At 40.0% G+C, this 19062-nt stretch overlaps 1 protein-coding gene across 2 annotated transcripts in view; it reads left to right on the top strand.

Annotated features, from left to right (window-relative positions):
- LOC118399516 (pro-neuregulin-3, membrane-bound isoform-like) overlaps positions 1-19062 on the top strand; it is a 510869-nt gene that overhangs the window by 381119 nt on the left and 110688 nt on the right. For both annotated transcript variants that reach the window (XM_035795660.2, XM_052475466.1), the window contains exon 3: positions 11321-11394. In XM_035795660.2, the coding sequence (XP_035651553.1) occupies positions 11321-11394 (74 nt within the window). The remainder of the gene's footprint in view (positions 1-11320; positions 11395-19062) is intronic.

Below are 19062 nucleotides of genomic sequence, written 5' to 3' on the forward strand. Positions count from 1 at the left end.
GAAATTGCACCTTTATAACAAAGGATTGCATGCATCTATCATCGCATTACATACTAATGTAAGCCTGCTATTCCTAATGTGATTAGTAGATTGGATAGTCATAATTCAGGCTATTAATGAGAGCGTAGTGGCATAGGCCTATAGGCTATATCAGAGATGTTTCTTTCCTTTGCATTTGAAAATGTGGCTTATAATAAACATTTCATGCAATTTTAGTACACTTTATGTGACTGGAGACATTAGCAGAGTCGATGGTAGCCTAGGCCTACTCTGCTGACACTGACAACAGATCACTAAAAACAACCTTTTCTTGAATACAACCATGCAATCTAGATGTATGAAAAGGGCTCATGGCTAGAAGGGATCCAGCTTTTGTCAAATTAACATCAACGTTTTTTGCATTTTAGCTAACCCTTTTCCTAACCTTAACCTAATTATCCTAAACTGCTATTTTAATTATCCTAACCTGCTGCTTAAGTTCTTCTAATATGCTACGAAATTCAAATATGACATTAATTTGACAAAAGCTGGATCCCTTTTAGCGACGAAAAGCAGAGATAAAAATGTAACAATATGACGTCCATATAGTTGTAGGACATTATTGTCCCAAAGAACTCCCGTGCTACCTACCCAATTATAATTTTTGGGGAACTTGGTAACACTTTACTTGATATCAAGCATCATAACACGTTATGACACGGTCATAACCATATCATGATATGTCATAACAGCTGATATAACTTGTCATAGTCTGTCATAATATGTTCATAACACTGTCGTGACCTGTATATTTCCACCTGTTCTGACATATATTGTGTTATTTTATGGCTGGTTATGACACCTACATACTGTAAGAGTGTCAAAATCAACATTTATTCAGTGATAAGTAAAGTAAAAAATATTCAGTGATAAGTACAGTAAAAAATATTCAGTGATAAGTAAAACATATTAAATGAAAGTAACATCAATGTGTGTTCAATTACAATGATAATGTAAAATGGTAAAGTTCAGAAAATGTTTTTAAACATAAACATACTGTGAACAAGTACTGTAGGCTACGGTGTAATGTGACGTTTTGCCTTGTGTGGTAGGTGTTGTTGATTTTAACACTGATGTAGGTGTCATAATCAGCCACAAAATAATGCAACATGTCTCACAACAGGCCTAAATATATGTGTCATCAGCATTTTATGACAAGTTATGTAAGCTGTTCTTTTTTATTTTTTATTTAACTAGGCAAGTTCGAATTCTTATTTTCAATGACAACCTAGAAACAGTGGGTTAAATGCCTGTTCAGGAGCAGAATGACAGATTTGTACCTTGTCAGCTCTGGGATTTGAACATGCAACCTTCCAGTTACTAGTCCAAAGCTCTAACCACTAGGCTACCCTGCCACATGGTTATGACAGTGTTAGAATGTGTTATGACGCTGGGTGTCAATTAAAGTGTTACTGAGAACTTTATTCATAATATAAGTGAAAATGTATGAACTTTACATCATAGGACAAAGGCCTCAATGGGATAGGACAACCTCCTGTGTTGACTACAATATATTTCATCTTTGTATAGCACTAAAACACCTGAATGAATTAAACACAACCAAACAATTACAGTGCGCTGATGGTATAGGTGACGTGAAGAAGTGATATTCTAACATCAGGGGTGCTTTTCATTTTGTTTCTGTACTGTAGGTTCACCAGCTGAACTCTATGAAGACGCCCATGTCGACTGGATTGCCATTGTAAAGATGAACAATGCTGCAGCACCATCCGTTTTTACTTCTACTACTTTGTCCCTTTCCAGATACAGTATGAAAGAGACATCCCTCAGTTATACAAGATGGTTGTCATTATGCTGTGCTTTGGTCAATCTGATTCTGTTGTGCCATTGAAGTAGAGAGTACCTTCATCTTGTCACCATGACAAAAGTGCCCCCTTCAACCATATGAATATATAAAATGTAATTTGGAACAACATGTAAAATACTATTTATGATATTGTAAACATACTGTACTTTCATGTAGGCTATATTGTTATATGAAATGAAAAGTATTTTTGTGTGTCATCTCTGCTTTGCCTTGCCCCCATTGAATTATATGTATTTCTTATCGCCTAACTAATCTTTATTCATTTTAAAATGTAAAAACATTCAGCATAGACAATGTCATTGTTGTGGTAGTCTTATCACAATGGCACCTCCAAGTGCCACTCAGACAATCTGGGAGGAAAGTATCTGGCATTGAACTTGATAGGAGGAGGTGTGTGTATGTTTTAAGCTAAGGATCTCATCAACTCCTGCTTCCATACATTTCACCACCTAGATTACAATGGTTGGATTTGCACTAAACGATTTAATTTCAGCATTTAAAAAAGGCATGTATAAAATCTTGTTTGATGATTAGCCCCATAAACAGTGCGTTTTTCCACATCGAGTTATGTTAGAGACTTATTCTAAAAAGTATTAAATTAAAGTATTAAATCTACACGCAATAAACGATAATGACAAATCAAAAACTTGTTTTTAGACATTTTTGTAAATTCATAAAAAATCTAAACTGAAACTTCACATTGTACATTTGACATAACTATTCAGACCCGTTACTCAGTACTATCTTGAAGCACCTTTGGCAGTGAATACAGCCTCAAGTCTTCTTGGGTGTGATGCTACAAGCTTGGCACGATTACAGCCGTTTTTCTCTGCAGATCTTCTCAATGTCAGGTTGGATGGGGATGGTTGCTGCATAGCTATTTTCAGGTCTCTCAGAGATGTTTGATCAGGTTCTAGTCTGGGCTCTAGCTAGGCCAGTCAAGTACATTCAGAGACTACTCCTGGAGCCACTCCTGCGTTGTCTTATCTGTGTGCTTAGGGTCATTGTCCTGTTTGAAGGTGAACCTTCGCACCAGTCTGAGGTCCTGAGTGCTCTGGTGCAGGTTTTTGTCAAAGGATCTCTGCGTACTTTGCTCCATTCATCTTCCCTCAATCCTGAATAGTCTGCCAGTCCCTGCCGCTGAAAAACATCCCCACAGCATGATGCTTCCACTTTAGAGATGGTGCCAGGTTTCCTCCAGACGGGATGATTCGCATTCAGGCCAAAGAGTTCAATCTTGGTTTCATCAGATAAGAGAATCTTGTTACTCCTGGACAGTGTCCTTTAGGTGCCTTTTGGCAAACTCCAAGCTGGCTGTTATGTGCCTTTTACTGAGGATTGGCTTCCATCTGGCCACTGTACCACAAAGGCCTGATTGGTGGAGTGCTGCAGAGATGCTTCTGGAAGGTTATCCCATCTCTCGAGCTCTTTCAGAGTGACCATCGGGCTCTTGGTCACCTCCCTGACCAAGGCCCTTCTCCCCTGATTGCTCAGTTTGGCCGGGCGGCCAGCTCTAGGAAGAGTCTTGGTGGTTCCAACCTTGTTCCATTTAATAATGTTAGAGGCCACTGTGTTCTTGGGGACCATCAATGCTGAATAAATATTTTGATTCCCTTCCGCAGATCTGGGCCTAGACACAATCCTGTCTCGGAGCTCTACGGACAATTCCTTCGACCTCATGGCTTGGTTTTTGTTCTGTCATATACTGTCAACTGTCCAATCAATTGAATTAACCCCATGTGGACTCCAATCAAGTTGTAGAAACATCTCAAGGCTGATCAATGGAAACATGAAGCACCTGAGCTCAATTTTGAGTGTAAATAGCAAAGGGTCTGAATACTTATGTAAATAAAGTATTTCAGATTTTTATTTTGTACATATTTTGAAATCCTGTCTTCGCTTTGACATTATGGGGTATTGTGTGTAGATTGATGAGGAAAACTATTTATTTAATTAATTTTAGAATAAGGCTATAACATAACAATATCTCGAAAAGGGGAAGGGGTCTGAATGCTTTTTGAATGCACTGTACATTGTCTAATGGTATAATTTTTTAAATGAGAACATATAGCTGAACAATATGTAAACATTGTGTGAATGAAGCTATTCTCTGCTTCAGATGCACAATGTCAAGGGGTGCATTGCAAATGCCCATAAGGCTAATGCCATCATACTGTAGGCCACCGGTTCCCAACTCTGGTCCTCGGGTACAAATAACAGTACGCATTTTTATTGTAACCCCGGACAAGCACAACTGATTAAATTTGTAAACCAATCATCAGGCCCTCAATGAGTTGAATCAGGTATTTTTGTCTGGGGCTACAACACAAATGTGTGCTGTTGGACTACTCGAGGACTTGAGTTTTGAACCATTGCTGTAGGCCTATGGCTGCAATGGCGTTGCATCCCATTATCAGCAGCAAAATTGGTTCACATGGCTGATATCCTAAAAAAGAGTGACAATCAAATTAAACTAATTGGAGTGCTTATGACTGAACAAAAAGCACATGTTCATTTGAGAATACAACACAGAAACACAGAAAAATTTGAGACAGATTCCCTTCCCCTCATTATTGCAGGATTGGGATCTGTGATTAATCAATATCGACACTAATTCAGCTTGAATAATACATTTAAGTTAACAATGAAAATAAGTTTAAACACATAGTAACTTCAAAGAATCAACACTATTTCATATAATTTCAAAGTGTACAAGTAAGCTAACTCATATGTAAATGTTAGATGTCTTAGTAACACGTCGGCTATTATTACTGAAGCATAGTTTTAGGTGAACAAAAAAAGTAAATACCAGAGGTGGCCAACATCACTGCGCTGATCCCTGATCTACTGGGTGAGCAGAATTCTATTCCAGTCCAGCAGAAGCACACTTGGTTAACAACTAATTATGTTTTATAAATTGAATAGGGTGTGTTAGTGCTGGGCTGGAACAGAAGCCTGCACAGCCAGTAGGGTTGAGTTGTAATAGGTTTATACATTGTGTGTGATTTTTAATTAAAAAATATATATATATTTTACCCCTTTTTCATGGTATCCAATTGTTTTAGTAGCTATTATCTTGTCTCATCGCTACAACTTCCGTACGGGCTCGGGAGAGATGAAGGTTATGAGTCCTCCGATACACAACCCAACCAAGCCGCACTCCATCCAACCTGGAAGCCAGCCGCACCAATGTGTTGGAGGAAACACTGTGCACCTGGCAACCTTGGTTAGCGCGCACTGCGCCCAGCCCGTCACAGGAGCTACCGGCCAAGCCCTCCCTAAACCGGACGATGCAAGGCCAATTGTGCGTCGCTCCACAGACCTCCCGGCCTGGGCGCGAACCCAGAGTCTCTGATGGCACAACTGGCCCTTAACCACTGTGCCACCCGGGAGGCCCCCCTGTGTGTGACTTTTAAACTGCATTTTTGTTTACAAACTTTGCTAACATAGCTACACATATAATACATGGTACACAAGGTTGTGTGTAGGTTGGACACAAGGTTGTGCCCTCTTGGGACATTCATTGGGACCTTTTTATCTGCATTCAAGGTTTCAATGCTCTGTATCTGAGGACAGAAAATAACACAAAGAAACAGGCTGCATTATACTAAAATTAGACAACACTAAATATTATTTTGCGATATTTCTCTGTCCTCTTAGTTTTTCTCGCTAGGGGCTGAAACTGTCCTCTCACAAAGGTACCTACCCTATCCAGAGGAGCCTACTCTCCCTTCTCGGACAGCTGGAACTGCTAGCTAATCCTTTCACCCTCTTCCATGGCTGTTAGCTAGCTACAGTGCCTTGCGAAAGTATTCGGCCCCCTTGAACTTGGCGACCTTTTGCCACATTTCAGGCTTCAAACATAAAGATATAAAACTGTATTTTTTTGTGAAGAATCAACAACAAGTGGGACACAATCATGAAGTGGAACGACATTTATTGGATATTTCAAACTTTTTTAACAAATCAAAAACTGAAAAATTGGACGTGCAAAATTATTCAGCCCCCTTAAGTTAATACTTTGTAGCACCACCTTTTGCTGCTTTTACAGCTGTAAGTTGCTTGGGGTATGTCTCTATCAGTTTTGCACATCGAGAGACTGACATTTTTTCCCATTCCTCCTTGCAAAACAGCTCGAGCTCAGTGAGGTTGGATGGAGAGCATTTGTGAACAGCAGTTTTCAGTTCTTTCCACAGATTCTCGATTGGATTCAGGTCTGGACTTTGACTTGGCCATTCTAACACCTGGATATGTTTATTTTTGAACCATTCCATTGTAGATTTTGCTTTATGTTTTGGATCATTGTCTTGTTGGAAGACAAATCTCCGTCCCAGTCTCAGGTCTTTTGCAGACTCCATCAGGTTTTCTTCCAGAATGGTCCTGTATTTGGCTCCAACCATCTTCCCATTAATTTTAACCATCTTCCCTGTCCCTGCTGAAGAAAAGCAGGCCCAAACCATGATGCTGCCACCACCATGTTTGACAGTGGGGATGGTGTGTTCAGGGTGATGAGCTGTGTTGCTTTTACGCCAAACATAACGTTTTGCATTGCCAAAAAGTTCAATTTTGGTTTCATCTGACCAGAGCACCTTCTTCCACATGTTTGGTGTCTCTCCCAGGTGGCTTGTGGCAAACTTTAAACAACACTTTTTATGGATATCTTTAAGAAATGGCTTTCTTCTTGTCACTCTTCCATAAAGGCCAGATTTGTGCAATATACGACTGATTGTTGTCCTATGGACAGAGTCTCCCACCTCAGCTGTAGATCTCTGCAGTTCATCCAGAGTGATCATGGGCCTCTTGGCTGCATCTCTGATCAGTCTTCTCCTTGTATGAGCTGAAAGTTTAGAGGGACGGCCAGGTCTTGGTAGATTTGCAGTGGTCTGATACTCCTTCCATTTCAATATTATCGCTTGCACAGTGCTCCTTGGGATGTTTCAAGCTTGGGAAATCTTTTTGTATCCAAATCCGGCTTTAAACTTCTTCACAGCAGTATCTCGAACCTGCCTGGTGTGTTCCTTGTTCTTCATGATGCTCTCTGCGCTTTTAACGGACCTCTGAGACTATCACAGTGCAGGTGCATTTATACGGAGACTTGATTACACACAGGTGGATTGTATTTATCATCATTAGTCATTTAGGTCAACATTGGATCATTCAGAGATCCTCACTGAACTTCTGGAGAGAGTTTGCTGCACTGAAAGTAAAGGGGCTGAATAATTTTGCACGCCCAATTTTTCAGTTTTTTATTTGTTAAAAAGGTTTGAAATATCCAATAAATGTCGTTCCACTTCATGATTGTGACCCACTTGTTGTTGATTCTTCACAAAAAAAATACAGTTTTATATCTTTATGTTTGAAGCCTGAAATGTGGCAAAAGGTCGCAAAGTTCAAGGGGGCCGAATACTTTCGCAAGGCACTGTAGATAATAATACATTTTTTTTTGATCATTTTCAAAATATGTTTCCTTACTTGAATAGGTAAGTTAACACTGCCTCTTCCCAATATTTCCAGTGGAAGCACAACACAGCCAGCCATGTGGACAATTGGAGTACTTTTTTTATTTATCCATTATTTTACCAGGTAAGTTGACTGAGAGCAGGTTCTCATTTGCAGCAACAACCTGGGGAATAGTTACAGGGGAGAGGAGGGGAATGAATGAGCCAATTGAAAACTGGGGATTATTAGGTGACCATGATGGTTTGAGGGTGAGATTTGGAATTTAACCAGGACACAGGTTAACACCACTACTCTTACAATAAGTGCAATGGGATCTTTAATGACCTCAGAGAGTCAGCAGACCTGTTTAACATCCCATCTGAAAGACTGCACCCAACACAGGGAAGTGGGATATTTTATTTTAGACCAGAGGTAAGAGTGACCCCTACTGGCCCACCAACACCACTTCCAGCAGCATCTGGTCTCCCATCCAGGAACTGACCAGGACCAACTCTGCTTAGCTTCAGAAGCAAGCCAGCAGTGGTATGCAAGGTGGTATCCTGCTGGTATGCTTCCTTCCACTAGACAGTAGTCTCTGGTATTCTAACATGGCGCCTGGTGCGGTTGCTAGGTGATTTGTGATGCAACTGCAAGCCGTCTATAGAACGTTAAATATCTCCGCTCACTGTTGGAAAGGCAAACGTCACTGGTAGGAATGTAGAATTTTTCATCTTGGTGTGCCACTTTTTCTTCCTCACTGCTAGGTGTGGGACCTTCGGCTTTCATGCTGGGGTCATTGTCCTCACTCTTGTCATCCCTGTGTAGGTGTCAAGCTTCCCCGTTGAGCATGATGGCTCGTCCGCTCTTGAGAAAATGACTCTCTGAGAGAGCTTCTTCGGCACCAACTGTTCCAATAGGTCTCCTAACCTGAGAGCGCAGGGGGAATGAACACTAGTCTTGTGGCTAACAGTTATTGCTAACAGTTATTGTCAAGCCCACTTGGTCATGCAGTATAAGGTTTTGTGAAGTGAAGCGGCTAAGAGGACAGAGTCAAGACAATATACTGTATATCCATTGCTCACTTTGCCCAAAATGAAATGTTATGCTCAAAAATTGGCCTGCAATCTGATAGGTTACACAATCATTGAAAGTCCTGTCAACGTTGTAGAAATGTATTGTGGTGCCCTGTCTTTATATAGACCTTCACGCTTGACTCGGGGCAGTTGCTGCACATCCGACTGCAGACAAAATGTCCAGACGGTAACATGAGTGGAAATGGTTTAGATCCATAATCTATTTTGTGTTGCTTGGCACTGAGATTTTTAACATCTGATGTTAAATCATGGGGCACAATGAATGTCTACTGTCTTTTAAAGGCACACAAACCCAGAATAGCACTTAAACAACAAAGAGGAAGTATTATTGACCAAAATACACAGCATAAAGTACACAAGTAGCCAGAAAGTGATTTGCTGCTCACTCTCTCTTGCACGCCTGCACATTCTCCCTCTCTCTTTCTTTCTCACACACTCATACACTAGGCGGTCTCTCCTCCAGATGCTTCAGTTTTGGAAATATGGCATGTATACTTGGGGACTATAGTGTAAGCATTACTAAGGCGGGTTTGATTGAATCCGACAGCTAGGAGCAGATCTTCCTAACTTGTATCTGTTACTATGTGTAGCTACCTCTGTGTAACAAGATTATCTCCTTTAGTCAGTGTTCAAAGCTAACACCTCTCAGCCCCCTGGGATTATGCCACCTCAGCCTAACTAAAGGCCCACCGTCTAGAGCAGCACAAAGCGCTCAGATGCTAACCAGGCTAAATGTTATTTTCACCAGATCAAACTTAAGGCACTAAACTTACATTACCCAGTGTCCAAAATTTCGTAATGAAAATTGAATACAAGTATTCTACCAATCCAATGAATGTTCTTTAGTGCTTTAATAGGCTAAATCGTAATTGTAGGCTATGCTAGGATACAACGATAAACGATAAAATTGTCATACCATTTTGAAGTCATGAAAAGATCTGAACAACAAGAAATGATACACTGTAATACAATCCTGTATGATAGTACAGTAGACTGGAGTATATTGTTTCATACTACACATAACTGTTTTCCATACGTCAACATCTGAACCTTTCCACTTCAGTGTGACTTGCGGTGCTCCTTGAGTCTGTTGATGCCCTGCATATGTTGTGATGTGTGTGTTCTCCACATCTTCGGCTAAACCTGACAGCTTGAGGCCTTGTATTTATATTTATTTCCTGTCTACTGAGCTTTGTGCATCAGGCTCCATTGGTTAGTGATATCTACAACTCGTTCTACAAACCCCCTCCCCTATTTGTTCCTGCTAATGAATGACTGTGACACTAATTAAAACCAGAGCTGCTCTCAATACCTTCTGCCTCCTTCAGAGAAACATTCACATTTCCATTTACTTGTCCCAGAGCCTAATGAATATTCTGGTGCAGGTTTTCAGGCGAGAAACGCAGTGGCAGAAAACAGTGCCAAGTGGGAGTAGGAGAGAGTATGGCAACTTGACAGAGATACAGGCAGGAGACGGGCCTGCCATGAGAATAGTGGGACCGAAAATGTAATTATGGCCAAGGAAAAATACATTTACATAATCCACAAAAATATATGCACATACATTTCCCATTATACAAATAAATACAATGACCATACACAAATATACATTCAAAGGATACTGATTCGTATATCATTCTCATGCATTCACCAGAGAAAACATTTACATTGTTTGGTCTTGGGTCCAAAACAGACAGACATTAGAAAAGATAGAGAGAAATAATAATTACGTAGATACACCTGCTTGCTAAGCAACCTGCTGGGCCCATTTAAAACACCCTGCCGTTTTATTGTGTTGCACCTCTCTCAAGGAATCGGAGTGGACACAATTTTCTGAATGTTAACATGTTAAATCTGTCGAAGTCGTGTGCACTGTGGTGTGTGTGTGTGTGCTTGTGCACATGCATGTGAATTAAGCTCAAATCTCTCTGTCTCTCTCCTCTTTACCACCCCCTGTTTTTTTAGGCTGTTTAATCACAGCGTCTTGCTCCCTCTCGCTTGCACAGTTGGTCCTAATGGCTGTCAGGGGAACTGCTGATTGACCAAGAGATTCCAGAGAATGAAAAATACATTTTTTTTTACATGTCACCGGTTTGCAAGTTTCATATTATGTTCTCTGATCCTGGTAGGACTGTAATTTCTGATTGGGGATAGTCTCCATCAGTATGAGGCTTCAGAAAATGAACCTCCTCCTTTTGGCTGCTGGACATTGGGAAATGTCTAATGCTGAACAAATGTGATCAATATATGATATGTGATCGGGCCACAACCCTGACTTAATTTGCATAGCTTTGTAGAAATGTTCATGAATCGTGCTTTACTCAGTCTTGGTGTGGGCACATTTTCCAGCAAAGCTCATATTTATCAATGCATAGGTTTAATGCATGACTATGTGTGAAATAGCATGTCTGCCTAATGACTGAAAATGAAGCTTCAGCACCCCAAACATTTTTAGACAAAAGAAGCTGAGTTTAAACAAGCTCTGAGCCTTTAGAGGATTGCTCAAGCTTGGATATGTCAAACCTAGACCTGGTGTGAGCCCCTTAGCGTATATGCAGTTGTTATGCTCTGTGTGGAAAGGTCATGCATTATATGCAATCTGTGTGTGCTTCAGAGGTTGGTCCTGAGAACATGTTTCTAAAGTAAGTTACTGCCTGACACTGGGATTAGGGCTGAGAGCTTCTGAGAAGTGGAAGGGGCAAGAGGGAAAGAGTGAGCAAATAGAAAAGGAAGACGGATTCAATGCATTTTTTTAATGCTCCTGGCCATCTGACACAGATATAATAGAGTTGAGCTTGAACGATACATGAAACAGCATATTCACTTGTCAGCAATCTACTATAACCTTTAACCAAATTTCTCAAACCCTGCTTCACCCCAAGTTCACAATGTGTTGACTGACATGTATTTTTATTTACAGGTGTAAAGAAGGCTACCAAGGTATACGCTGCGACCAGTTCCTGCCGAAGACTGACTCCATCTTATCTGATCCGAGTAAGAACCTTTCCTTAAAATCATCTCATGAGAACTAAACACAAAACTTCGGAAATAGTCATTGCACCTATTTGTTTTCAAGGTTTCAGGTCTACATTCATATTAGATACGATAAACATGAACATTAAAGGGCATTGTCTCTTCACAAGTATCAAAAGTGCATAGGCTGTAAAGAGGGAAGGTTCAAATCAGTAATCTTTCTCAGTTTGATTACCGTGTTGTAATAGAAACACTTACTATCTCAATGCCAGTTTCTGAAGAAATCAATCTGTCGCTAACTGTGGATGGTCTCTCTATTCATCACACCTAAACTCCCAGCCTGGTTTTATAGACTAGACTTAACAATGTAAAATGTACATTGTGTTATGTTTGGTATGGTTACATAAGACAGATTGTTACATAAGGCAAAAATGAAAGTAGGGTGGCTGGTTGGGGGGATGGGGAGCATATAATGCAAATGTCTAGCATACCAAAGGATGCAGATTTGAATCTTATCATAGACAATTTGAGCATTTTAGCAAAATATCAACTTTTCAACTACTTACTAATTTTAGCTACTTTGCAACTACTTCGCAGGTTAGCTAACTCTTCCCCTAACCCTAACCATTGTAGCTAACCCTAACCCTAACCTTAATCCTTTAAACTAACTCCTAAACGTAACCCTAACCCATAACCCTAAAACCTTGCTAATGTTAGCCAGCTAGCTAACGTTAGCCACCTAGCTAGAATTCGGAAAATATAAAACTTTTTGCAAATTCGTAACATATTGTATGTTTTGCCAATTTGTAACATAACATACAATATGGAATCGGGGAGGGACATCCACAAATTAATACATACCATGCAAAACGTAATCTATCATTCTAAATGGAGTGTGACAGATTTACATTCAGAATAATACGAAATGCTCTGAGACCAGGTTGAAACTCCCCCCAACAGAACATAATGGTTAAGCTAGTACAGTCCTATCAAAGCAGATATGTCCTGCCTTCATGATGAAGTGATAAAATGCCCTCTGGAATATAACAGAGGCACAGGAAAAAGGTCCTTGAAAAATATGACATTTATTCTCAATAGCTGTCTATCTCCTTTCATTGGTGAGTGCACAATATGTGGGTGTGTGTACTGTACAGTGGGATAAAAGAAAAGTTTAAAAAACAGTTTGAAAGGAACAGAGTTGTTTCTTTAATTTGTGCATGTTTGCTAGAGTAGGGCTGTTGCGTTGACAATACTACCACCACGCCGGCAGTCATGAGTAGGGCTGTTATGGTGACCGTATTTCCGCCACACTGGAGGTCACAGGTCATGACCACAGTAAAATTCCACGTGACCGTTAAGGCACAGTAATCTGCTTTTATGCACTTTGGACATGCTTTGGTAGTACACAACTCACTACCGACCATCATGTCACTAATGGCCTGGTACTCTTTTTATTTTTACCTTTATTTTACTAGGCAAGTCAGTTAAGAACAAATTGTTATTTTCAATGGCGGCCTAGGAACAGTGGGTTAACTGCCTGTTTAGGGGCAGAACGACAGATTTGTACCTTGTCAGCTCAGGGATTTGAACTTGCAACCTTTCGGTTACTAGTCAGTTACGCTCTAACCACTAGGCTACCCTGCCACCCCACTCATGGCTCTATTGTCCCTCTAACCACTCTGACGTCAATGCAAATACAATTGAAAAGCACATCAAACAGTATCTTGCTTTTAAACTCACCTCAATGTGCTTGATCAATTTGATTTTCAACAAAAGGTTGAACCTGATTGAAAAACATTGTCATTATGGATGTTGTTTCAAAGCCTAACAACGAAATGGACATCACTTTCTAAGGTGATGATTAATTCAAAACCCCCATTGGCATATTAGAGCATATGCATATGCCTATATATGAGCCCAAGCCAAAAAAAACAAGAACCTGAATTCAAATAATGAATGTGCCATTTAGTGGCGATTTTAGCATGTAAATCTTGTTGGTGCAAACCCCCCCCCACACACATTTTTTCTACTATGCATGCCAGCAAAGAGGCAGGTAGCCTAGGGGTTAGAGTGTTGGACAAGTAACCGTAAAGGTTGTAAGATCAAATCCCTGAGCTGACAAGGTAAAATCTGTCATTCTGCCCCTGAACAAGGCAGTTAACCCATTGTTCCTAGGCCATCATTGAAAATAAAAAAAATTCTTAACTGAGTTGCCTAGTAAAATAAATATGAGATGCCACAACTCAACCATAAACAATACATTTAATGCTCTATAACGCTGACAAACAATGTGCCTATATAAAGCTGTCCCAACACCATAACCACTAACACACCGAGTTATCAGTGGAGCCTTGTCTGGCAGCAAGACAGTTCATTCAGCCTAATTTACAGCCTATAAAAAATCATGGCTAACTTGCTTAAACAAATGTGGGTTCTAAAAACAATTGCGATGTACAAACTATGGCATAAGGGGACGACAAGCTGATAAGAGGCCATCTGTAATTTTGATTAAGACATTAATAAGCTAGCTTGGACTGAAGTACTCAATATAACTATTTGTTCATCACTTTTGAAATCTACCACATCAGAATTCAGAAAATGGGCCTTTCTTACAATATTCTCAATGTACACCAAGTCAGAACTGTAGGTTAAATAACGGGGGCCTATAAGCAGACAATGAAAGCAATTACTATATTCGTCAGTGATCTTCAGGTCGGAGCTCTAGAAAGAGGCCCAATTTCCAGACTTGCAATTCCGAGTTGGATGACCATTCAAAACGTATTTTCTCAGTCAGAGCTTGTTTCTTTCAGAGTTCTCAGCTGTCTTGAACCCACTGAAGTCAGATTTCCCAGTTCTGAGTTTCCAGTTGTTTTGGCGTGGCAGAAGTCATGCTGGATTGACTGCATGGCCAATGTTGAATGTTTATCCGTTTAAGCTTGGAAAAGAGACTCTTAATCCCAGACTTGGAACCACACACCCACCCCAAGGAATAGCAGGCTTGTGATTGCTTTGCAATGCTTGCAGTCAACCACTAATTCCTTCCAAAACACTATTTGTTGAATTTGCTATTTCCAACTTGTGTAATGTTTATGTTCAATGGTCGATGAGCACTGATATGTTTTATATATAATTTATCTTCATTATTTCTCTTAATTTAACATGGATTAAAAAGCATTTGCCAGTACATTACATTGTTGACTTTATTCATGATGATGTCTACTAGCTAATATTTTGAAAGTATGATGTTGACATGATCAGTCCAATCAAAGCTATTGTAGATATAATGTGATTTGACGTAATTGTATCTGTAGCCAATGACCTTGAGCTTTCTAATACGGAACCCAAACCTTGCTGCGCGAGTGCACCATCGTGCGCTATAGTGCGCTATCGTGCGCTATCGTGCATAAATGTATTTTGCCCCCCCACACCAAACGCGATCACGACACGCAGGTTAAAATATCAAAACAAACTCTGAACCAATGACATTAATTTGGGGACAGGTCAAAAATCATTAAACATGTATGGTAATTTAGCTAGTTAGCTTGCACTTGCTAGCTTACGTTAATTTGTCCTATTTAGCTAGCTTGCTGTTGCTAGCTAATTTGTCCTGGGATATAATCAATGAGTTGTTATTTTACCTGAAATGCACAAGGACCTCTACTCCGACAATTAATCCACACATAAAACGGCCAACCGAATCGTTTCTAGTCATCTCTCCTCCTTCCAGGTTTTTTCATTGTATAATTTATATGGTAATCGCATCTAAACTTTCATTGTATTACCACAACTACCGGCAAAACAGCTCGTCTTTCAGTCACCCACATGGGTATAACAAATGAGGAGATGGCACATGGGTACCTGTTTCTATAAACCAATGAGGAGATGGGAGAGGCAGGACTTTCAGCGCGATCTGCGTCAGAATTAGGAATGAGTTCTATATTAGCCCTTGGTGTCGCAGACGCTCGTTGGCGCATGCGAGCAGTGTGGGTGCAATAATTGCATAACATGGATTTCTAAATTTAATTTGCGACTCTCGCGCACGCGACGTGTCCGGTCTGGTCAGCATGTTAGATGGGCACTTCTAATGTGACTCTATGGCAGCACCCACGGAGCTTGAATTTTCAAGCTCTACCCTTACATTTGGCGGTGACGTAGTGTCCCCATGAGTGATAGAAGCCAATCCCTGCGCAACTAGAGAACATTACCATCCCCCACGCTTCGTATTTTCCACTGACTGCCCCACCATCACAGAAAGCACTAAGGTAGGCTGAAACAGCTGCATTTTGGAGCTGCCTTACTCCAGAAAGCAAAAAAGAGACCAAGTTTGTATGCAGTTTTATTAACATTTTTTATTACATTGTTTGCAAACTGATATGTGACACATATAAATGTCAAAATAACACAAAAGGTGGGGCTCAAAACAGGTGGGGCCCAAGCCCCCAAGCCCCCTGCCCTGAATGACGGTTCACCACTGGTGCCAACATACAATACATAGCCTACTGCATATTACACATTGCAGAAAAATATTTAAAATAAAACATTAATTAAGATCGCTTTGGTACATAGTTGGTTTAGCCTATACTCCAAAATGTCACAAATTTTAGTAATCACCTTTGAGTGTGTACTGTATTATAATGCATACTGGCTGGACTGGTTTCCATAAACTACGCTCCAAAGTTTGTATCCGTGAGTCTGGGAGAACGTATGGGCCTTGCCGATGCTGTTGGTTCATTGATGGTCAGGCTTACAAAGATACCCTCCCTTCTATTTGATTTTGAATAGTCTAGTAATATGGGATTTTTTTTATTTTTGAGTAATTGATAAGCTGACACATTACCTTTTGCTACAGAATATCTCACCACCGTGCATTTCCATGTCCTCCCCTCTCTCCTTCATTCCTTTCTTGAGCGTCTAGAGAGAGGGGCTGTCAACAGTTGTTTAAATATATTTTGTAGTGAAAACATGTTCCTATCGATGTTCCCAAAAAGATTTCACTTGGTTTCCCAAATTAAGCACTGGGTGTCTGCAGGAACACGGTTGGAGAGCACATAGCATACAGAGTTTGGGGTGAAATATCAACTGTCATCCAGCAAGAGGATGCATGCTCATCAAACAGTGGTTGATGCTGAGTGAAATACCCGGAGTAGCCTACTCAGCATATGATTGGAAAACGAACAGGTGGCAAAGTGGCCTCAATTAGCTTTTCGAGCTATTCCCTGCCCCTGTTCCTGCCCATTTGATAATAGGCCATTCTAAATCTAAACTAATTTGACATATGTGACCGACCGCCTTGATTCTGTCTTCTGTAGCACAATGTGAAATTGTGTTTTTTACATTGGAAAGAAGCAGACACAAGTTATATCATACACTGCAATTGAGGAGCAATGGGAAAGTATTTATGCTTTGAAAGTTGACACTTGTGAGAAAATGGCCTTTGAATTTTTGGTACCTACTGGAGAGTTCTTCTTTGTCTACACCCATTCAGCATCATTCACAATGTTCACACCCATCGTTCACACAAGCTTTAACGCCACCAATCTCTTTAAGGGTTGATCCGAGCATTCTGTCCTTACAACAGCAATCAAGCACCCAAGCTAACAGTTGTCACAGTGACATTCTATTAAAATGGAGACTTGCATAGTGGTCATTTGTTAAGACACACAGCTAGCTTGCTAAACAATTAACCATAATCACAACTCATGGCATTACTACCCTGCATGAATCTTCAGGAAGCTAACCAACCAGGTTCAATGTTAGTTAGCTAACATTAGACTATAACAAGCAAAGCAAATGGATCTGAGGTACAAATAATAAGATCATATACTTAATGTTAGCTAGCGTGCCAGCCAGCTAATGTTAGCTAGCAAGCTAGCTAAACAATGAACCATAATCTCTACTCATGACGTTACTACCATGCATGAATCTTCAGGTAGCCAACCAACCAGATTCAATGTTAACTAGCTAAAATTAGGCTATAACTTACCAAGCAAATGGCTCTGAGGTACGAATAATAAGATCACAAATGTAACATTAGCTAGCGTGCCAGCCAGTAAATGCTAGCTAGCTAACGATACACTTTAACTTGAAATTAAAATACTTTATGTCAAAATTAGAAAAGTGTAATATCTGAAAATGTAGCTAGCTAGACTTTCTTTCTATTGAAATTAATACTTGGAAAGTGGAGAAATTTGCTAAGACATGTAGCTAGCTAGCTAAACAAAGAACCATAATCCCAACTCATGACATTATTAACCTGCATGAATATTCAGGTAGCCAACCAACCAGATTCAATGTTAGCTACCTAAATTAGGCTATAACAAATGGCTCTGAGATACGAATAATAAGATCATACGCGTTATGTTAGCTAATATTTGTCGTGGAAATTTCCTCTATTTACCAAATCATGAGATCAAACCACACACCAGTCAGAGTTATGCTTAATCTTTACCTTTAATAATAATTAAGCTTTTGCAATAGAATTTTGACTTTCAACAGTTCAGTATATCTAATGAAAAGTTGAGAGTTCCAACATAATGGCAAATGATCCTTTATAGCAAAGATCCACCCCTCCTAGACGACATGACAAACCACAGGTCTTAGGAACTTACACAAAGAAAATACTTTACTTCAGAGAGGAGTATCCCCTAGCCAGACAGAGTTGGCTATAAATTATCGTTCAGTTTGGTCTCCTAAACAAAGCTCTTGTTTCGTCCTTGGTACAAAATGGTACCAAGACATTACCCCCTCCCTATGATATATATCAAATTGTCATTTAGATACAACCAATTCTAAATACAACCAATCCTGGACAAGCTCACAGAGAGGAGAGTGAGGCTATAGGTTAAGATAGGGGCAACAAAAGAGGGAGCATAGAATGATTCCAGACACTGCCATCCTCCTCTCCCCGATGGGAAAAGTAGGGAGTGACTGGCACACAGACACAGTGAAGCAAAATATATGTTTACACATGATGACACCTTGACCTCTCCCATCTCTGCAGCCCAAGCAACTTAGTCCTGACATAGAACAGATACTGCAACCCCGCCACAGTATTATACAAAAATAACATTCTGATGAGAAGTAACTTACAAACAAACATATGATGAATATAAAACATCTTACCTATGTTACCATGTAATTCGGATTATTCCCCAACATGTGCCAGCCAGCTAATGTTAGCTAGCTAGCTAACAGTACACTTTAACTTGAAACTATAAAATTATGTCAAAATTAGAAATATGTAATATCTGAAAATGTAGCTAGCTACACTATATTACCCTTGGTCTGAAATTGGAGTAGATAGCCAGAGCGAATTTAACAGCTACGTCTGTCAACAGTTGTCGTTGTGACATTCTATTGAAATGCATACTTGCATGGTGGAGTCTTTTGTTAAGACATGTAGCTCGCTAGCTAAACAATGAACCATAATCCCAACTCATGACTTTACTACCCTGCATGGATCTGCAGGGACCTAACCAACCAGGTTCAATATTAGCAATCTAACAGTACGCTAAAACTAGCCAAGCAAATGGCTCTGAGATACAAATAATACAATCATACATGTAATGTTAGAGAGTGAGCCAGCCAGTAACATTAGCTAGCTAGCTAACAGTACACTTTAACTTGAAATGAAAACAACTTTGTCAAAATTAGAAATGTATAATATCTAAAAATGTAGCTTGCTAGACT

This window comes from Oncorhynchus keta, chromosome 2 (assembly GCF_023373465.1).
Source record: "Oncorhynchus keta strain PuntledgeMale-10-30-2019 chromosome 2, Oket_V2, whole genome shotgun sequence".
Classification (NCBI taxonomy): domain Eukaryota; kingdom Metazoa; phylum Chordata; class Actinopteri; order Salmoniformes; family Salmonidae; genus Oncorhynchus; species Oncorhynchus keta.